We start from the raw sequence: 14,445 nt of genomic DNA on the forward strand, positions 1-14,445 counted from the left end.
AACATGATATTTTATCTTTAATACATCTGATAGGCAAATCAGAAAATATCCTATCGTTTATATTGCATATTATTAAAATACATTAAAATTATTTAAATTTTTTAGCAAACTTATTTATATCTTAAGCATTTGTTTTGTGTAAGAAAGAGACATTACATTTGCGTTCGCCATTATTGAGTATTCATCCTCTATTGTCATCATTTATTGTCGCCTTGCGGTATTTTTCACGCGAGGGCGTTGATAGAAAGACCTCATTTCCGTGACTTAACAATTAGTCATGCGTGTATATTAATTAACGAGTCTCAGTAGCTATGTACCGCGAAGGCCGGCAGCTTTCAAGGAGAAACCGGAATGCAATCGCAATTTATCTCCTTCATTATTTGTCTCCTTATTTTTAAATCAATTTTACCTTTACAACAAAAATAATAAATATAAATATTATAAATAGTAATAACGCAGTAATGTACAAATTCTAAAAACTCACGAGCCTATAATCCCAAATTATTATTAAATTCATTAAATACTATTCATCTCATAAACTTAAAAATATTATTTTACATTTAATCTTAAAATGTCAGATTTAATTTCAATTAAAGAATCTTGAAACAAATTGAAAATATTAATTTTTTAAGAAAAAATATCAAAGTAAATCGCTTATAATATTCTTATCAGAATAATGACAATGCGGTGCCGGACATCGTCGATCATCGTTACAATCGCGCTTCTGGTCGTCTTGCTGAACAGTGCAATCGCCATTAGTGATAAGCTGCAGATAGCCTACCAATGGAAGCAAATCGATTATGAATGGCCGAGCAATGATATTAAGAGGCTTTTCCCAGATTACAAGCAGGAGGATAATCTGCCCTTAGGTTTGGAAGTGGCCGGCGATCGGCTATTCATCACAGTGCCTAGATGGAGACAAGGGGTTGCCGCAAGTCTCAATTATATTAAACTTAACAGTAATTATCTTGTATTATCAAAATTACAATTACTTATTCGGAAAAAGCTCGAGAAGTAGCATAATAATTGCTCGTCTGACAAGATATTTACAATTTTATAATGTAGACAAATATATTCGAGAGATATTCATTAGTAATTTCAATTATATATTTTAATTATATTTACATCAATAATATTCTTTATATATACATAAACAAATTTAAACATTCCTTATTACTTCTTTTCAATTTTCTGATGTTTGTTAACTCTACATTTCAACTTTACTATACGATTATATTATTTGGATCAATATGATTAAAAAACTCTAAAGAATAAAGAATAAAACATTTTCATAGAAAAAAAAATCTCTTATCAAATATCAGAGAAAAAAATTTTTCCTTGATAGAAAATAAAATATTAATAAGAAAATAAATTATATTTTGGATCAAATAGATTAGGACCAAGTTAAATTATTTTCTCGTACTACAACTGCTGATTAATTACCGAAAATAATCTTGCGAGAATTTCAAAGAGGACTGTTTCAATTGAGTAATAAAAACAAACAGAATTGTCAATGAGTTTCTCTTTTCCTCTGGGGTTGGCATCGTCGGTATCAGAGTTTGGCTTTCAGGCACGAACGATTCACCACCTCTAATTCCGTATCCTTCCTGGGAGGCTCATCAGTATGGCGCCGCCGGCGTGCCAGAAATCGTTTCGACATTTCGCGTGCGCGCTGATCGTTGTAACCGGCTCTGGGTCCTGGACACAGGACTGACGGATATCCTGGGTAGCCCTGAGCAGCAGGCGCCGCCGGCGTTGATCGTCTACGACCTGATGACTGATCGCGTGCTGCGTAAATACATGATACCGTCCGACCAAAGGACCACTGATTCCTTGTTCGCCAACATCGCTGTTGAGGATTACTCATGTGAGGACTCGTACGGTTACCTGGGCGATCTTGGCGGCCCGGGTCTCGTTGTCTACTCCTGGAGTCTCCGCAAATCTTGGCTTGTCAAGCACCACTCTTTCCACCCGGATCCGATGGTAATCCGGTGTGATTTAGAATATACGTGTTCATCTTTTGATTACATTTTCCTTCGATATGTCTCGATTTTGACATGGTGTCTGGATATTATCAAAATTTGAGCCAGAGTTTGAGAGCCAAAGTTACACCATTTCATAGTAATCATTTTAATAATCTTCAATTGTAATAGCAATAAATTTATTAGTTTTACATATAATTGATTAATTAAGAAGAATTTTTTTATATACAATAAAGTAAAATTTTTAATATGTCATAATAAACGCTAGACCATTTGAGCGAAATTTTACAGCTCGTGCTGTCTTTCTCAGGGCGGAGAATTCAAAGTGTCAGGAATATCGTTTCAATGGAATGATGGCCTGTTTGGGATGGCTCTCGCACCAACTGGTGATGGTTATAGCATCATGTACTACCATCCACTCTCCAGTGGCATGGAATTCTCCGTTAGTACAAGATTATTACGCGATACTCAACGTGCCAGTGCTGCGGGTACGTTTAAAAAAATATATCATGTGCTTGTGAAAGAGACTTATAAACCATTAATCATTCGACTGCCAAAAAAGTCTTTACTTTATTTCATGATCTTTCGCATTTATATAAAGAATTTTGGAAATTGCCCGTCATGTCTTTATATTACATGTAAAAACAAGCAACAATCCACTGGAATTTAATTAATTCTTATAGGGAACTTTGAAATTAACTTCATTATTTAAATAAGTAACTAAAAAGGGTTCATTAATTGTTCATTTGAGAATTATTTCAATTTTTTAACAAAGAGCGAGTCAATTTAAAGAACTTCAAAGAATTTGTTTAAAAAAAAAGAACGTATAGTTTAGAATTTTATACGTCTTCCAAAGGACAAATGTTTTCCGACATTTTATGTGAGGCGTTTGTAGAAACGTTAAAATCATTTCATATGTTTATTCTAGAAACGTCTCACGAATTCCAAACGCTGGGCTCGCGCGGATCTAATGGCCAGAGCAGCGTCAGCTTCCTAGATCCGAAGACTGGAGTTCTTTTTTACGCGCTAACGAATCTAAACACAATCGCCTGTTGGAGACCGCAAAATAAATTTTCCGTACAGCAACAGGGCTATGTTTATCAGAATAATATCACCATGATTTTCCCCAACGATCTTAAGGTAATCACAAATCTATCGAAACGTTATTACTTAATTACCACACAATAATAATTTATTAGTATTGCCGCAATTAAAATTACTTTTACACATACCACAAGCCTCAATAAATTCTGTCTCTTCATATCACATATCATGAGTTGCTAAATCAACCGGTAGGAAAATTTTAATTTTTGATTAATGTGAAATAGTTTTCACATTCCGATAGTTTTAAAAAGAAAACAGAAAAGTATGACTTGTAATTATGGGAATAAAATGGGAATAATTACCCATTTTATTTTTGAAAAATAAAAATAATAGGCAAATTGTGATTAGTTATTTCAACGATAGCTCGGCAAAATGCAATTCTCATATTCCTCGAACATATTCTTCATTATTTGTGAAATTATGAATAAAATGTCTGATGTATGATTTTTTTCTCTATTTCTTTATTGTATTAAAGACGACAAGAAGGATCATTTTATTGAAATCATTCAGTAGATACTTATGCAACATAACTACTTCTACAAATTTATTAGTCATAGAGTGATACTAATTATATAGATAGAAGTTCTTCAGATATATGTAAAGTAATTTACAAAAAACTGAAGAGGGAAAAAAAGTTGTTGTTATGAAATAGAAGAATACATACAGAATATTAATTAACTAATACATAAGTTAGATTGAAGTTACAAAATTAATACTAATATATTTCTCAAAATTACGTGATGAATGAGTACATATTTATAAAACTGTCTGCTACTTGTAAAACTGAAATACACAGCTTTTATGACAATGCAATAAACACTAATTAACACTAATGAGCTACTTATAGTCTAAGCGGATTATAATAAATTAATTTTGATCAATCGCTTTTAGAACCGTAAATTACAATGGCTGCCAAAAATTTCCAATCAACATATAATTTCACGATGATTTTTGTCTACCTGTTTTTTAGTTTATAAGTTAATAAAATTTTTATTATAATCAACATAATATTTTAAATACTAGAATATATTATTTACTTTTATATTGTGATTTTTATTTGTTAAGATTCTAAACAATATAATACAATTATTATTATCGGCTGGAAGCTTTTGATGCTTATATCTATAGACAAGTTTCGTGACATTTCCTTCCTTCTCATCTATTTCCATAACTACCTATTTTCCTTTGTTAATTTTATGTTTATTATTTATTATCATATTATGTATGTTATTATTATCGTGTCATAATCTTTCTTTTATTTCGATAGATCGATCAGAATGGCAACTTGTGGATTCTCTCCGACAGATTGCCCATCTTCATGTACTCGCAATTGGACCTACGTGATTATAACTTTAGGATACTTATGGGATCAACTGAGCAACTCATTATGGGCACAGTTTGCGATTCAACGTATACCACGACGACGATATACAATCATAGAGATCACATGGATCACATGGATCACATGGATCATATGGATCACATCAATCGTATTGATCACAAAGATCACACGATGAGCTTGACGCCCAGAATCGGGAATTTTGCCAGTTTCATGAAGATAGAGATCGCGACAGTGTTGTTACTAACATGCCTCAGTAAAGCTCTCATTTGAGGAACAGTTTTCCAAAAATTTGGATTGAAAAATAAAAATAGTAGAATTAAAGATAAGATACGAATAAAATTAAAAACAAATGTAGATAGAAGTAGAAAAGAAGAGTGGATAAGGGAGAAAAAGAAAAATATGGAGTATTCATTTTTTTATATTAACATTATTTGCTCGATAAAATGATTTCTGTAATTTAGAATAATCTTCAATGAAGTAAAGTATTGATGGAACGAAATTTGATCAATAATATAGAATTATCTTTTGTTATATATAAAAATTATAAATATTTATTTAATCGTTATAAAATTAGAGTTATTAATAATTCTATTGTTGAAAACTTATTTATTATCCTATATAATTGCTTTATTCGAGCCAATTTTGTAAAAGTCCAAGAAATAGCGTATTAGTAATCATTGTAATAATCCTACATAATTATAATATTTTTACTTTACTACTATAAATTTATTACTATAAATTTTACTTTACTATTATAAATGTATATGTATTTTTAAAAGAGTGTGGATTGCAGTAAAAAGAAAAATACGCTAACAAAAATTGGTATAAATTATTTAGATAGCGATTTAATGAATAATCAACCGATAATAATTGCGTAATTGGATTGCACATCTCCATGTGCACAATACAAGCGTTTTTTGATTGAGATGTTTGTTTCTTCGTTTATTTATATTTCGAGGAAACATTTCTCCTTTTTGTCGAATATATTATTGTTATCTGAAGCTAAAATTGCCATGTTTACATGTCAAATGTAATAGAATATATATGAAAAAAAAGAAATATTTTCAATTAAAAGCAACGATTTTTTATTTTCTCATTTTTAACAAAATACAAAATAATTTCTGATTTTACACCTACCTATATATGTCACACTTAGTCAAATTTTTATTACTAAACACCATGATATATTTTATTTTTTCTATCATTGAATTCTCTTTTATACTAATTGTAAAAATTATATAATATCTTTGTATTATTATACTTTATTTTATCACATGATTTATACTACTTTATTATATACTATATTATATTTATTTCATTCTGATTTTTATAAGATCTCTGCACAGTTTATCACATGCATCTCGGATGACAAGAACGTATTGCACAACTTAGAAACAACTTTTTAACGATTGTCAGAAAAGTTAAAATCATAAAATTTTTGCCGCACAAAATACGACACAAAGATAAATCCCTGCTGTGCAACGACATCTGCGAGAGTCTTGAGAATTTTTTCTATGGAAGATCGGCGATGACGTGCCGAGCATGATGATCGAGATAAGTAGTGCAAAGTCATCGCACACATATTTACGCACCTGGCGCATACAGTACGCATGGTCATCGACCTGCTGCACCTGTATATACGCAATACTTCGTACTGAATATAAATCGTGCAAGAGCGAGTCACGATGCACATCATCTTCCATAGTGTTCCATTGTTAGTTGGCAGTCTCACAATTTCAGCAATAGAAAATAATTTCTTAAGAAGACTCGTATCTTCGTATTCTTTTGGAGATGATACTGTGTTTTAGTGCAAATGATAATTTTTATTAAAAATTAAATATTATTCAATTACACACAATTATTTTTTTTATACTTGAATATATGATATATTATAATATTAAATTGTCATAATTTATTATAACAATTATTATGTAATAATTGATTGTTATACTTATCATATTTGGTATAATTATCATATTTGTTAGAATATTAAATTATTTCATTATGCAAAACAATCTGTAATTAAATATAATTAAATCATTGTTAATTAAATATTATTAGAATTAATTAATTATTATTAGAAATCTCCTTCTTTCTTGTTAACAATAATTATACGAAATTATTTTTTCAATTCAATAACGAAATTTATGAACAAATATTCGGTCTGCCTATGGGATCTCCTCTCTCTCCAATTCTAACGGATTTGATGATATAAGATTTGGAATGTAGCATTTTTAAGACATTAGCAATGTCATACATGTTCCACTCTATTATCGCTATGTTGATGACATCATCATTGCACTTCCTAACGAGCATATTAATACAATCTTATGCTCTTTTAATTCTTATCATGAAAAAATCAAATTTACGAATATGGTGATAACGGAATAATAAACTTTCTCGATGTAAAACTGTTAATCGAAAATAGGAGAATTATTTTTAACAATTAGATTTAACAGAAAGATTACAAATTCTGGAAGATATTTAAACTGCTTTTCTAATCATCCTGTTGAACACAAAAGGAGTGTTGTAATTGGGTAATTAGACAGAATTCTATTCCTTTCCTATTCAATATTCCATGAGAATAATATTATTTCCCTAATCAATATTCTCCAAAATAATGGATATCCAATTTTTATTTAAAACTACTAACAACAGGATCAAGGCGTTGTCATCCAAAAACAATTTTGAAAACATCAGAGAAAAAAAAGATATTGACTCAGATTCCTCTAGGATTGTTAAAAAGTATTTTATCATTCCGTATTTCTATAAAATCTCTGAAAAATTCAAATTCATTACAAGAAAATTCGATTTCAATATAAGCTTATAAACCAATGAATTGTATGAACAATTTCATTAAAACAGGCAAAGATAAAATCAAAAAAAGAACATTCTAATGTTGTTTATAAAATTAATTGTCATGATTGCAATTACTCTTGTGTAGGACAGACAAAAAGAAAATTAAAGACGCGTTTAAAAGAATACATAAATGATTTTAAAAAACCTACTAATTCTTTGTTATCTTTCGTCACAAATTTGATCATGATCATGATACAATTGATTGAAAAAATGTTAGTATTCTCGATTCAGAACATCTTATTATAAAATCTTATTATAAAAGGATGGTCCGAAATGATCCATATTAAACGACAAGATAATTGCTTAAACAAACAAAGTGACACAGAATGCTTTCCTGAAATCTACTTACCAATCATCGGAAAAATCCCCTCTACTCACTCATAGACTACCCTCTCCACTAACTTTCTTCTTTCCCTTCACCCTATATAAATTCTGTTCACGAGCTATGATCTTCTAAAAAATTTGTCAGCAGTGGTTCTTACCATTTGTTCAGATTTTTCTCGATTTTTTTAAATTGAAGTACTCAGAGTTACATCTGTGAGGACTTGTGTTAAAAAAAATACGTGATAAGCGAGCTTTAATGTGAATTTAGATTGATCTTCATAATTAATTGTACTGTCAAAAATATTTTAATTATTAAAAAGCGTTTTTCTTTTCCTTAATTTTTAAATAGAATCTGGAAATTCTATTCTCACGAAGTTATTCTTTGTTTCCATAAAAAAGAAATTATAAACGGAACATATTAATCGTCGATGCGTTATTAAAAAAATTTTTTTTCTTTTTTCCTTTTTTTAATATATATTTGTTGATAAATTTCATTCTCTGAACTTTATCTTATTCAATTAACGCATACAACAAGCGATTGGAAAGGAAAAGAATTTGTTATTATCTTATTGACTTGCGATAATTTTTTTAATATTATGCACTTCTTTTTTTGTCATCTTGATACTGTATTAACACTTCTTTGACTAGTGATCTTACGTTCTTAATTAATAAATTTGTTTGTAATTTTTTATTGTTTTCTTATATAATAATAATAAATATATTATTTTCGTTTTAACATCTGTTGTCATAGCTGTATGCTCCTTATTATTTATATTTGTATTATTGAGCCACCTTCAAACATTTAAATTTTATTTTTTATTTATTTATTATTTTTTATTAATTGTATTGATTATGTAAAATGACTTTGCTTAAAATTTTAATTACAAATTTATTTGTCAATATTGTATATTAAAAATTAATATCAACAATGTATTTGATTATATTTTTGCAAGAGAAAATTTTGCAAAATCAGTATACTCCTACAGAGCATACATTTCCAAATGTCTTCCTCAAAATGTTCTTCCAATAAAGTATGCCAAGTAAAGTATGTCAAATCGGTGTATATAATAATTAAGGTTACATAATATCCCAGATAGCAAAATGTTAGCAGGATGTCAACAGATTAGTAGCAGATTTGATCAGAAGATGTTAGCAGATCTGATCACAATTAATGTCGCATTCTGCTCCTGTTCTGCAGACAGAACCTGTTAACTACCATCTGTAAACAGACTGGCAGTAAAAATCAAACAGAATCTGCTGACAGAACTGAAAGCAGAAATCGAGCAGTCTGCTGACATAACTTGATTGGCAGCAAAAACCGAGCAAGATCTATCATTTTCATTTAAATCGACCTTATAAGATCGATCAATAAGAAATTTTACATACATATATATAAATAGTTATACATAATTATATATATTTATATATACTTGTGTGAACTGGAAACAATTAATAACAGTTTTATTGCTAAAATATTATTGATTAACTTCACATTCCAAAAAAAAAAATATTCATGAGAAAGTTATAAAATCAAAAAAAATATTTGGAGATTCAGAAAACACACTCTGAAAGAACTGAGAAGCTCTAAGAGATTTACCTATTTGATTTACATACAATTCTTACAGGAGAAGAAGATCTAGATATTTTTCTTTTTACGAGAAGCAAGTCTATCTCTTGCCGAGGCCATATGAAAATGGCAAATATTCCAATATAGAATCAATATTCAGCGATTTTTAGTAATTAATATCTCGTTAATTCGTTCATTACAAAAATTGCAAAATGATAGAAGGCTTTTCGATTCAGTTTAGTTCGCCGTATCTATACAAAATCGTTGGCAAAAATTTGCGGGGCATTCGTTGTATATATAATTGGTTAATAGTTAATAGTTAATAGTTAATAGTTAAATGAATCCGTATCTGAAAACACTTTTATTAAAAAATTATGAAGAATAAATAAGTAAATAACAAAACTTATACTTAAATTAAAATAAATGTCAGTTATTATCCCATTTCTAAATTATCTTTATTTATTTATAATATTAAAAATTGTGTAAGATCAATAAATAACCGAGATCAGAAATTATATGTATAAGAAATTATGTAATAATCTATGAGAATTATTTCGTTAGCAAATCACTGATTAATCACAATGAAATTTATTGATAAGAATAAATTAAATAAAAAAAAATCTTATTTTTGATCGAATCTTGGTGCTTAATAATATTCATGCCAAACAAATATGTTTTTCTATATATAGTTCTATAAGCTGATTTCATTTATCAGACTTACAACGTAATCATAAATTAAAGCTGGATATTACATCATAAATTGACTGAAAATAAGATTATTTCTCTTTTTTTATTAACTTACTGATCTTTTATAATTTTTTATAATAGAATTTTCTTTGAATAGAATTTTATAATATTCTAATAGCATTTTTGGATATGGTTTTATATAAACTTTTTAAATTTATTCAACTTCTTTAATAGATATATTAATTTAATCTCTTTTTTTTGGATATTCTATGTATAAATAATACAACATGTCAATCTGTACAATATACATCAATTTGCATCATCATTTCAGATAACATTTCAGATAACATTTTGTTGAAAATTTGCTTAAAAATTGCAAGCAATTTGTCAATAAGATGAGTCTTCATTTTTGATGCAGTATTGCAAGCGAAGGAACACACAAACTGTAGTAGAATAACTTTACAGTAACTTTACGGTAACAATTGTAGTAAAAATATTTATTAGATTATGACAATATTTTGCCAAAGATGAAGCAATTTTGCTTATCATTAAAAGTACAATGTTAATTTGGTAAAATTATGCAACACGCAAGCAAAGTTTTATTTAGCAAATGTTTTTGCCATTATCATGGCAATATTATGACAACAAGTATTAGCAAATAAATTACACTGCTTTGTTTTTGCATGAAATGTTATCTGAATTATACATTAATCACAAAAAATGTTGTTGCATATTTATCAACATAAAAATATCTATATGATATAAGCACAGAAGAAATTATTTTAAAAATATCCTTGCAAATATTCCACTGGCAATAATATTATTTTTAATTCTATTAATAATTGACATTAATACTTCTTTTTTCTAAATCATTCGCTGCAAAACAAGAATATAATACAACTGAAAATACATCACATAAATAATATGACTTTGTAAGGCTTCAGAAAAAATTACATAATCATTTTGGCCTAAGATTTATTTTTATCATATAAGCTAGTAAGAAATTATTGTTGTAATTGGAAATAAATTATGCAAAAAAACATTGTTCTGTGTAATCTTCTGGATTGTGCTTTTTTTTATTCTAAATATATTGCTATATAATATATATCTTCTATTTTATATATTCTATTTTATATGTTAAACTCATGTTTATTTTTTGCAAAATAAAAATAATGCTGAGAGAGATAGAGAGAAGGGGGAGGAAGGAGAGAGAGGAGAAGGAGAAAGAGAGAGAGAGAGAGAGAGAGAGAGAGAGAGAGAGAGAGAGAATGCGTTATTAAGCGCTCTGGGACGAGTCCATTCAAGCGTCATGTCTATTATTGCAATTAAAAAATGACTAAAGAAGTCATTCCAAACGAACTAGTCTGCTCGCCGAACAATTAGTTAGATCTACAAGTAACCAATCATGTACATTTGCTCGACAAGCAGATTAGCCGACTTAAAGTTAAAGCAGTTTGTCGACTTAAACGCTTATTAATATAGCCATAAGAGCGTTTTTTCAAAGCGGTTTTTTCGCAATATTTCGATACCTTATTTATAAGGCGATCTGTTATTCGCCATTTATTTTTCAATTATAACAGTGAGGGCAGTTTTGGTTTAGACCAATCTAGTCTGACTGCCTTATCAGAGATTACTCTGTACACAGCATTAAAGTTGCAGTTTCTCGGATGGCCGGTATGCTTGCGCAACTTGAGCGTGCAAATTTATTAGAATGTATAGATGACAAAACTGCACAGTTATCGCAAACCACCACACATTCGTACAATTTATACAAACATACTTAACAAATTTACTTGAACGTGTGTGGCCGGCCTAAGGCAAGCTTCCGATCGCGGCAGCATTGTCGCATCTCTATAAATCATCGCTCTTAATTTCGCTCGACTTTATAATTTCCGTCAGTACAATTTTACCGGTTTTACAGCATTTTAATTGTGCTCACTATCATCGTAGTCTAGAAGATTTGACACGAACGATCACTGAAATCTGCTGCGTAGATTCGCCAAGACTTTTCTATCGTATGTTTTTACATTACGTAACACTTTTTATTTAATAAATAATTATCAAGAAAAAATTGGAATAAATGGGGGATATCTTGTATAATTTATGTTCTGGGACTGACTATTGAAATTACTTTTTCTGCTTCGACGTTAATATATGGCCACTGGACATTAGTGTTTACTGCATCGTAGTAGATGATCAGTTTTGCAAGTAGCTAGTGTTACAGGTGTGTACTTTTTACATAATTTTGAGACGTATGTTTAGTATTAATTTTGTAATTTTATTTTGAAAGCCTTGAATGTGACTTTCAAATGATAATAATTAGTGCTCGATCCGATTTGCACTTCTCCGATTTTCGGCTCCGTCTTCCGCTACTCTTTTTATCTTATCATCTCGTACGTAACTCAAATGTCTAGGAACGATAAGGGAACTGCAGTGAAAGGCGGAGCCGAATAATTTATTTAATGAAACTAAATTTGATAATGAAATGTGTGCATATATCTGACCTGTAAAGTTATATTAAATATTTATATATTTATTTATATATTTATATATACCTCTTCTATTCTATATAATTGCAACCTTTTCATTTTTTCATTTGTTTTTATAAATTACATTTATTTTGTATATCTAAAAAACTTTTATAGCTTAATTGATTCATCATTCTATTATGACTAATACACTTGTACCGAAATAATTGTATCACATACAATAATATATATCTCAATAATAAAACATTTATGAAATTAGACGATTAGATAAATCCTTTATGACATAAAATTTGTGATCTACAATTATGTAGATATATTATACAAAAATAGAAGTTATGTCTTTTCACTTTTACGTAAAAATGAAAGTAAAAGGAACAATCTACAATGACTTCGAAAAATGTTATCAAGATCATTCTTCATAACGTTTAAGAAGTTTCAAAGTCGTCAATCAAAAACTTTGCTAATTCTTGGCAGTATCTGAATATTCTGAACTTTGTCAACTTATATTTCGAGCAATTAAAAGAAATTTTATTATAGTATTGGGTTGTCCGGAAAGTTCGTGCCGATTTTGAAGGAAAATGGAAACGCAAAAGATTTAAATTTTTAATTTCATTTATTATATTTAAATCTTTTGCGGCACGAACTTTTCGGACGACTCAATATTTTGAAAAGACCTTGATATCAGCTACTACTAGAATATTAAAAAGTATTAAAAAATATTTAAAAAGTAAGGGTTTTTGTTTAAAATTTTAAAGTTGACTCTGAAAGCTTCTCCATATAATTGTGTTCAAAATCAAATGGATATCGCCGTTTGATGTATTTGTTGAAATCTTACAACTTTCGTACAAAATATTTTTTCCCAGTAGCTTTGCTCTGCACTACCTAAATTTCAGTATAAACACATAACAATTATGTTTACTGCTTCGTTGATGTCACCACTCTTGTCGTTTATCACTGGCGCAATATAAATACAAATTTAGGAAAGTTTCCTAATTATAATTTTATTTCTTTTTGACATTTATTTAAGATGATATCAGATGGTTTTTAAGATAATACGTTTTTATTTGAAAACCGTCTTGATTAATGTCTTAAGATAATGTATAAATCTTAAAACGCATTGATAAAGTTCTCTGATTAGTTCATAATATTGTGAAACTGGACTTAAGATAATCTTAAAAACATAAGAATCAGCTGTAAATATTGATCTTAATAACACTTTCATTATCAATTACTTACAAAAAAATACGATTAATGATTAAATGATGATGTTGCAGACTTTTAAGAAGAAGTGCAATTTATTTCATTGCATCCTTTTGACATACATTAAAAGCGTTCGTATATTATTAAATACGCTCTAATTAGCTCAATGTAAACAAGTAGTGTCTGTTGCTATCCAGATTGAAATGTACGTCAGTCTCACGGCAATATGATTGTATTATAATAATGAATTTGCGTAAGAGAGAATGTATATATCTAAGACCGATTGTTTTTGAATCTTAAGTAATTAGTATCCCTTCCACAGTATATGTAACGCAATATTCTTGTCTTGATCACAGCTTGCCATTTATAACTGGAAAGTCGCGCAAACTGGTAAAAAGAATCATCGAGAACATAGTTATGTACCAAAATGGATAAATTGAAAGAAAATACCGTTGATATGTTACGTTGTGAGTAAAAATACAGTGATAAAATAATGGTGGTGGGACGCTTCCATGCATATAAAGTTTAAGCGAAGATAAAAGCTGGATGTTTGTGAACGAATGTGATATGCATATATCGGTATGACGATAATTATAACAGTGGAATAATAACATTTTATCACATTTTGCAGCAACTAAAACAATTATCTTGTATAATATTAACAAATTTTACAATATTAAATATATGTATACACAATTTTATCAATGAACATTTAAAATAGATTATTATAAACAGTTAAAATTATGTAACAGTTTTAGTATCTATTAAATATATTTAATATTATTTAATATATTAAATATATATTTTTCATGTAAACAGATATCGCAATCAAAATTTTTGCTTTTGCATAAACTATTCATATCATTTAGTTTGAATAAATCATGATAACGC

At 28.7% G+C, this 14,445-nt stretch overlaps 2 protein-coding genes across 5 annotated transcripts in view; both read left to right on the forward strand.

The window, feature by feature from the left end:
* Nucleotides 1-5,496, forward strand: part of LOC108693169 (protein yellow-like) — a 9,131-nt gene extending 3,635 nt beyond the window's left edge. Inside the window, exons 2-6 of the mRNA XM_018201966.1 lie at nt 673-959; nt 1,571-1,983; nt 2,293-2,470; nt 2,911-3,122; nt 4,354-5,496. Coding sequence (XP_018057455.1) covers nt 677-959; nt 1,571-1,983; nt 2,293-2,470; nt 2,911-3,122; nt 4,354-4,698 — 1,431 coding nt within the window. The 5' untranslated portion in view covers nt 673-676 and the 3' untranslated portion in view covers nt 4,699-5,496. The remainder of the gene's footprint in view (nt 1-672; nt 960-1,570; nt 1,984-2,292; nt 2,471-2,910; nt 3,123-4,353) is intronic.
* Nucleotides 5,497-11,769: 6,273 nt separating this feature from the next.
* Nucleotides 11,770-14,445, forward strand: part of LOC108693077 (cytochrome b5-related protein-like) — a 10,476-nt gene continuing 7,800 nt past the window's right edge. Inside the window, exons 1-3 of one of the 4 annotated variants that reach the window (XM_018201757.1) lie at nt 11,860-11,880; nt 12,038-12,089; nt 13,911-14,021. In XM_018201757.1, coding sequence (XP_018057246.1) covers nt 13,982-14,021 — 40 coding nt within the window. In that variant the 5' untranslated portion in view covers nt 11,860-11,880; nt 12,038-12,089; nt 13,911-13,981. Of the gene's footprint in view, nt 12,090-13,910; nt 14,022-14,445 lie in introns of all 4 variants that reach the window. The other 3 variants (XM_018201756.1, XM_018201759.1, XM_018201758.1) reach the window with 3 other exon arrangements.

Source organism: Atta colombica, unplaced genomic scaffold (genome assembly GCF_001594045.1).
Source record: "Atta colombica isolate Treedump-2 unplaced genomic scaffold, Acol1.0 scaffold88, whole genome shotgun sequence".
Taxonomy (NCBI): Eukaryota; Metazoa; Arthropoda; class Insecta; order Hymenoptera; family Formicidae; genus Atta; species Atta colombica.